This window comes from Belonocnema kinseyi, chromosome 8 (genome assembly GCF_010883055.1).
Source record: "Belonocnema kinseyi isolate 2016_QV_RU_SX_M_011 chromosome 8, B_treatae_v1, whole genome shotgun sequence".
Classification (NCBI taxonomy): Eukaryota; Metazoa; Arthropoda; class Insecta; order Hymenoptera; family Cynipidae; genus Belonocnema; species Belonocnema kinseyi.
This window is the reverse complement of record NC_046664.1, coordinates 86,534,099-86,542,595: the sequence shown is the minus strand read 5'-3', so window position 1 is coordinate 86,542,595 and position 8,497 is coordinate 86,534,099. Positions and strand designations below refer to the sequence as shown.

General features: G+C 25.5%; 1 protein-coding gene across 2 annotated transcripts in view; it reads left to right on the top strand.

Moving 5' to 3' along the window:
- The window catches only part of LOC117178874 (leucine-rich repeat-containing protein 40-like), a 14,327-nt gene extending 7,617 nt beyond the window's left edge, over positions 1-6,710 (top strand). The window contains exons 8-10 of one of the 2 annotated variants that reach the window (XM_033370389.1): positions 1,998-2,327; positions 2,418-2,603; positions 6,596-6,710. In XM_033370389.1, coding sequence (XP_033226280.1) covers positions 1,998-2,327; positions 2,418-2,603; positions 6,596-6,704 — 625 coding nt within the window. In that variant the 3' untranslated portion in view covers positions 6,705-6,710. Of the gene's footprint in view, positions 1-1,997; positions 2,328-2,417; positions 2,604-3,000; positions 3,244-6,595 lie in introns of those variants that run through there. The other variant, XM_033370390.1, reaches the window with a different exon arrangement.
- The last annotated feature ends 1,787 nt before the right edge of the window (positions 6,711-8,497 follow it).

The window sequence follows — 8,497 nt, the reverse complement described above, 5'->3', positions numbered from 1 at the left end:
AAATAATGTTCTTTTTCAGTTTCTAAGAATTCAATTGACTAATTCACCATGGATTAATTAAATAATTAAATAATGCTGAAAACATAACAATTCATTTCTTTCATTTGTCCCTAAGGTACAGAATAATTAAATTTTTAATCAAAAAAGATCAGTATTCAGCCAAAAATGGAATCGTTAAATTTTCAGTTAAAAGAATTTATTTTCCACAAAATCAAAAAATTTTTATCTAAAGTGAGGAATTTTCAATAAAAATGATGAATCTTCAACTGCAATTGATCAATTTTAAACCAAAAAGATAAATTTTTAAGAAAAGAGTTTAACTTTCAACCAAGTTGTCTCATTTTTAACCAAAAAGACCAATTTTCACATAAAATTATGAATATTGAATTGAAATACTTGAATTTTCAACCGAAAAGATGAATTTTCAAAGAAGAAAATTAATTTCCTACCAAAACAGACAATTTTGCTACAAACTACATGGATTTCCAACGAAATAGTGCAATTTTCAACTAAAAAAGACCAATTTTCAGCCAAATAGTCGGAATTTAAATTCAAAAATATAAATTTGCAAACAAAATTGGAATAGATATATTTTAAGTTTAAAAAAATTCATCTCAAGCCAAACTGATGCATTTTTAACAAAAATTATGAATTTTGAACTGGAATAGTTGAATTTTAAACTAAAATTATTAATGTTATACTGGAATATTGGAACTTTCTACCAAAAAGATCATTTTTAAAATAAAATGATGAATATGTAACTGAAACACTTGAATTTTTAACCATAAAGATACATTTTTTTTACCAAAAAGACGATTTTTCAACAAAATAAATCAATTTTCAACGAAATAATTTAATATTGTACTAAAAAATACTAATTTTCAAGCAGATAGCTGAGTTTTAAACTAAAAAATACCAATGTTAACCAAAAAGATGAATCTTCAACTGGAATAGTTGAATCTTAAACCAAAAAGATAAATTTTCAACCATGAAAATTCATTTCTACCAAAAAAGACGAATTTTTAACTCAAAAATATAATTTTTTAAACAAAAACTGAATAGTAAAGTTTTCGGTTAAGAAACATAATTTTCAACTGAAGAGATACATTTGCAATCAAAGTGATTGAATATTCAACTAGAATAATTACATTTTCAGTTTAAAAAATAATAATCAGCAACAAAAAAGCAATTTAAAAAAAAAGTTAAAGTTTCAACTATAATAAGAATAAAAATCGCAGTAAAAAAATTAATTTTGAACCAAAGAAAAAACATAGTTCCAACAAAACAGCTCAATTTTCATGCAAAAAGATGCATTTTCAATAAAAATTATAAACGTTTAACTAAAAAAATTAATCTTTAACAAAAGGGTTTAACTTTTAACCAAGTAATAAAATTTTCATTAAAAAAAATATGCATTCTGGGCGAAAAATGTAGTAGTTGATATTTCAACCGAAAAATACTGCAATTTTGATCATTAAAAACAGTCCAATTTATCAAAAAAAAGACGATTTTTCAACATGTGTTGAATTTTTAACTAAAAAATACTTTTTTTTTTGTAAAGAGAGAGAAAATATTGCAGACAAACTGATAAATTTTCAGCAAAATACAAACAGTTTCAACTAGATATTTCAAATTTTAACTAAAGCCCATCAATTTTTACCAAAAATAGAATCGTTAAATTTTCTGTTACAAAAAATTAATTCCAAACAAAAAAAAAACAACAACGAACTTTCAACAAGATAGTTAAATATAGTTATATAAAGCTACTTGTACAAATGAAGAATCATTGTTATTGAATTGTATAATGCAATTTAAGAAATTAAAATATAAAAAAATCCCTGGCATTTTCAGGGTTTTCCAGGTATATAAAATTGTCCTGAAAATTCCAGGTGTTCCAGGTAGGGTAGACATCCTGATATTTATTACATTGTCTACAGTTAACTTGAACATGGAATATACATTGTGTGTTTCTATAATTCAAATTGTTTGCATTTTAGATATACATTGAAAAATGCAAAATTGTTGAGCCTTACTGGTAAAAATCTTTCTAATCTTCCTGATTCGGTCATGGAAGATGCGAAACTTGCAGAAGTGACCTGCATTGATTTAAGTAGAAATAAATTACACGAATTGCCATCTTCTTTGTCTCAAGTGAAGACAGTCACGGATTTAAAATTGTCGTGCAATCAGTTTACGAAAATGCCAGAATGGATTGGTGAACTGCAACATATTCAATTCCTAGATTTAAACCGAAATCGGCTGAATTCTTTGCCAGAGAGTATTCATCTGTTGGAACATTTGCGAGAAATAAACATATCTTTCAACAAGTTTGTATTATGCTTCCAAAAACTGATTAAAAATGAGAAAGTTGAAGAAATAAAATTTCTAATTATGGACGTTATCAAACTTTGTTGCAGATTTGTAGAGATACCGACATGTATATATGAAATTATTCATCTGGAAATACTTGTAGCAAGTGGTAACCAGATTGCAAAAATTGATGTGCCTGCCTTGAAGAAATTAAGAAGACTAGCAACTTTAGATCTTTCGAACAATAATATTGGACACGTTCCTCCAGAGCTTGGGACACTTATTCATCTCAAGTAATTAATTTATTTTTGTTTAAAACAGTATACAATGATTTATTTGATGAAAATATATTACATCTCATAAAATTTTGATCACGAACAGTATTCAGGAGGTTGGTATAAGATAAATAAAAATCATAAAATCATTTCAACAAAAATTCTTCAATACTTCAGACTTAATCTGCGCAATTAAAAAATGTTCTTTTTTTAATCCCAAGTCAAAATTCACGTTTTACTACTAATACTTCAGGAACAATACAAAATCTTGGATCTTATTCTCAGTACCAACTTTTTTAAAACTGTTAAACAGCATATTTAATGTTTTTAAATGCAATCTGAAATATCTGATATATTCAATGTACGTTGTTAGTATTTGTTTATATTATTTATGTAGTTAATTTTTATTTCATAGAGAAGTGACTTGTTCTGAATTTGCATGAAGCAATTAATACAATTGTAAAAGTGAGTAATGAACGTAAATCTGAAGCAGTAATCATTCGAGCTGTATGAAGAGTTCATTAGACACTTAAAATTATTTGCTTGCCAGTTAGAGATATCATGTTCTGCACGATGCATCCTGTGTGTGGAGTGAGATTTCGTTGTTTCTAATGCATTATCCATAACATAATCCAGTATTCATCTCCAAATATTAGATGACATTTCATGAAAGGCATAAAAGGTAAGATTTAATTGAACTGTCATCCATATAACGATAAACTGTGAAATAATGCTTTACATTTTCAGATTAAAAGCCATGTAAGTCCGAAAAATTAACGCGAATTTTTTGAGACCGGGATACTTCAATAATTAAAAATTAAAAGCGTTTGGAATATAAAGTTTGTTATAAAAAAATTTGTTACTTGATCAACTGTAAATATAGATTTTTTAAATTAAACTGTACTTGATGTATAAAAAAGTGAACAATAATTGATTTATGAAGACGATTCTAGATCCGCTCAAAATGTAAGAGTTTCCAGGGTTCAGCGTTAAAAATAAAACTGGTTTAATTCGAAAGCCATAATTTTACAAAAATGTAAATAGTAGTTTGAAACTGAATTGTTAGAAGTAGAAAGCCTTGAATCTTTGAAATTTCAAGGAAATTTTAATCATTGAACGTAAAGATTTTAATTGTTCTATTTAAAAAAAGATTAATTTGTAAGTGAAATTGTTGAATTTTTTTGTATCATTTTAAAATATATTTAAAAGTTGTTTAGTACTTTCCATTTTATAGTTGGAAGTTATTAAGCATTTGAAAACAGAATTTTTAAATTAAAAAACTTGGTTTAATCTTCAATGTTAAATGTCTAAAAATTAAGAGTTTCATCTTCTGTGCCTTAATTTGCAGTTCATTTTTCATTTATTCAAATGTAAAAATGATTAGCTTTAGTGTTGTAATTTTTTACTTTAATTGACCGTGAAAAATGTTTGCGGACCGGGATTTTTTTTATTAAAACGGCCACCCTGCCCACTTTATCAAATTCTTTCACAACAAGTCACATCCACACAAAAATGAGTTATCGATTCGAGAATTTCGAAAATAAAATATAACGCGCTAAGGAACGTTTTTGTGATCCCATAGTTCTGGAAATACAACAAGAATTCCAACATAATTTTTTTTATCCCCCAAAAACTTATGATCGTACAAACGTTCCTTAATTTTATTTAACTCGATATCTCTTTTCGTGTAAACGCAAGTTGTGAAAAAAATTTCGATAAAATTTCGAACGGATAAGTATGACAATACCTTAACCAGGGTGGCCACTGGATTGGGACATTTTTTGACCGGCAATTTTCCGAATTTTTAGAAGAAAAATCTATCCAATATCTTGAAATTTCACAATTTTTATATCACATTATGATGCAATGCAATTTTAGATAATCTTTCTTTTTTCTCCTTTTTTTGAGAAATTATGCACAAATTTTTGATAATTTCAACTTTTTAACATGATAAGTTTATTTTAAAAAATTTTAAGTTATGATATTCTGTTTTTCAATGTTCTATTTAAAAATAGTTTACTTAAACAAATTTCAATTCATAAACATTTTTAAATTAAAAAAAAATTAAATAGAGTTATAAAGACTTGACCAACTAAAAATTAACAGCTTTTGAAATTGAAAATGTTTGATAAAAAAGAGTTTTTAGTTAATCAGCTGTAAATATAAATTACTTAATGCATTTTAAAATTAAAATTTTGTTCGAGTATTAACAATTAAACAATAATTGATTTTGCAAGACAGTTCTGATTCCATTCAAAATTAAAGAACTGATATATTTTAAAGATAAAAATCAAACTCTTTCAATTCCAAAACCGTAAATAAATGTAAAAACCCGATTGAAACTTTATAAAATGTTTTCAATTTTAATCTAACTTGAAATTAATAGATTCATAATAAAACTCTTTTATTCAATTTTTAAATTCCAATGAAATATTGTTTTAGCTATTATTTCCTTTTTTAAACCATTCAATTTAAAAATTTGTAATTAAAAAAATAACAATTATTCATTTAGCATCAATGTTTGACTTCTTATTTAAAACGTGCAATTATAAATGAAATATTTAATCCCGGCCAGGATTTTTCATTTGAATTATTAGAAATACAAAGCCTTGAATCGATAACATTTTAGAGATAAATTTAAACTTTGAACATTACAATTTTAATTTTTATATATTTAAATTGTTTATTTACAAGTGAAATGTTTTTATTTTTATGTATAGAAAACTTGAAATGATTTCGAATTATTTTAACTGAAGTGTCGATTTTTGCAGCTTTCGAACAAAAAATTTAGGAGCTTTTCAAGAATTATGAAACGTTTCATAAAAATTAACAACATTTCTTAAGATTAATAGGAAAATTTAAAATGATTTTTTTTAATAATAGTTTTAGTAAAATATTTAAAAATATTTAAAAAGCTTTCGTAAATTGTCCAAATAAATCTGAAAAATTTTATGATATTTTCTTTTACTTTGCAGGATTTTTTTAAATGTTAGAAAAATTTGAATTTTTTTTAAAATATATTTAAATTTTTAAAAAGGATTGCAAATAATTTAAGCCAAGTGTAGAGTTTTGAAGATTTTAAAATAAAACTTTAAAGTTGTTTACGCATTTTTAATGGTTTTAACATAATAAAAAAAGTCCTTTTTAACCCTGGGAAAATTTGAAATTATTTTTTATTTTGAAAAATAATTTATAGAAAATTTATAAAAGTTTACCATTTTTGCTATTTAACTGCATTTAATTTAATATCATTCAATTGAAAAGTGGTGATAACTCCTATTCTATACGTGTAAATTAATAAACGTTTAAACAGAAAAATTTTTGAATGAAAGAATGCTTAAACTTCAATTTCAAAAGCTTAAAATTAGAGAGTTCCACTTAAAGGGTTTCAATTTACAGTTCAGTTTTTAATAGTTCAAATGAAAAAATTTGATTTAAGAGTTCGAATTTTTAAATTTCAGGGGCCGTGAACAATTTTTGTGAACCCGAAAAATAACCGGAAATTGTTTTATTTAGTTTTAAACAGCCACCCTGTCATTGCACGTTTATTAGTATGCCCAATCAATTCTCGATTAATGGATTTTCTAAATTATTGAAGCGGGAAATTCTTCCTCTTTGAGATAAAGTTATTGGTTTTTTTTATTCTATAGAAAATTCGAAAGTTATTTGACACTACTACCAAGAATTTCTAGTCTTAGTTAGAATGAACATTTTAAAACTAGAAAATAAAAAAAAAAAACTGATGAAAGAACAATTTTTGCCATTAAAATGGCTTCAACTATATATATAAAATTTGATTCTATCTGAAATATAGAGTAACTTTCTTCCCATGAGAAAGTAATTTTCGCGTCAGCAATTGAGAAAATCTAAAAATGAAGATTTAGCTGGACACTAATTTGTATAAAAGTTGAGTGTCAAGATGTTTCTGTATGTTTTTTTTTTGTGGTATTTATATGTTGGTGTTCGATTGTAGCTATATCTTAATTCAATCATTCAAAACTTTTTTCTAGGACTTTATTGCTGACAGGAAATTATTTCAAACAACCAAGGCATACGACTTTGGAGAAAGGAACTGAAGCAGTTCTTTCCTATCTTCGTGACAGAATACCTACATCATAATCTTTCTACAATCACAGATTGAAAGAAGTTGCAAAATGTTGCAAAAACTGGCCAAAAAAAACTACACCCCATTTTAAAATTTGCGAAAAATTCAAAAATCTCATTATAAAAAAAAAACATATCCCCGCTATTTGTGTTAGAATTTATCTAATTTTTAGGCAATATTGGAACGCTAGTCTATTTCATTTGTTTAAGATAAATTAAGAAACAGTATTTATTACAAGGATCATTTTTCTTACTCAATGCAAAATGTTTTCATTTTTTGTTTGTTTATTAATTTATATGTTTTAGACAATATTATTTAATTATTCGTTAATAATTGAATAGGAGTCAAGTGCTTTATGTTAGAAAAAAAAACTATATGCTTTTATTTTATTTCACTGTTCTCTTTGTTCCTGTACAACTTGCTTTAAATGTAGTTTTCCTATTTATTATATGAAATAGGGTGGTTCACAAGATTTTAAATTTGATAATTTAAAGAATCTCTCCCTCATTTTGTGTTATTGGGTCAAAAAATTTCTAGTATTTGGAAAATAATCGTAAAAACTTCACAGAGACATAAATCTATGGCGTGAACAACGTGAAAACGAAAAATTTCATAAATAAATTCACCCTTAGACTCACGTAATTTTACCCCTTAACGTTATTTTTAATTATCTTTTTTGAATTTTATGAAATTGCAATTTTAAACGTAAATTGCACGACAACTTTCGGTATAATATTGTGGAAAATAATACCTTTAAAATAAACATTTGTTCCTTTTTCGCACTTAAGAATTCGTAAAATAATTACATTTTTTTCTTTAAAACTTTTTATTTCAATATTCTTATGTACTAGATATATATTGAAATAAAAAGCTTTGAAGAAAGAAAATATAATTTTAATGATATATTAGGAATGAAAGGGGGGAGAATGTTTATTTCATGAGCATTATTTTCCATAACTGTATAGTAAAAATTGTTACCTAAATAGTTTACGGTTACAATTTCATAAAATGATGAGAAAAAAAAACCTGCGTTAAGGATGCACTTCTTTATTAAATTAAAATTTTTATCCTTTGTGTTGTTCAAACGATAGTTTTACATCGCCTCTGTGAAGCTTTAACAATTCTTCTAAAATTTGAAGGATTTATTGCATTTTTGCCGCTTAGCGATACTTCAAGGTTCGTGCCCTGTCTCTAACCAATTTTTTTGATATCTAAAAACTTTATAAAAATTCATCAAATTACACCAAATTTGTGGACCACTATAATACAGAATCACAAAAACCGGTTTTAATATTGAAGCATTGTTTTTTATTTTCAATTTTATAAATCATTATTGAGCCACTTTTGTCAATCATCACCTGTACCTGTGATGTACCTGTATTTTTATATTGAATGTTTGTTGTTCTTGTATTTTTATTTTAGAATTTTACACCTGTTTTCAGTTTTTAATTTGTACAATATGATTATGTTTCTGTTTAATTCTGGTACAATGCGTACACGTAACGTACACAGTTCATTATATCATGAATGTTAAAGTGGGGTTGTTGCATACTTTCAAAAATATTTTCTTCGTAGTGAAATTAAAAGAGCACTAAAAGTTTTAAATAATTACTTAAAGAAAGTTTTTAAAAATAAGTTTGAATTTTTGTAGACTTAAAAAGTATATTTTTTAAATTTTCGCGGAAAGACGAGGCATTCTGATTGGGCCAGCGTGGGAAGTAAACATCAATCCGATTAACGCAGTTGCTGGTGGAATTCATGTGGTCGCTAGTACACATAACCTATTTTTACGGTTTTTTTTTTAAGT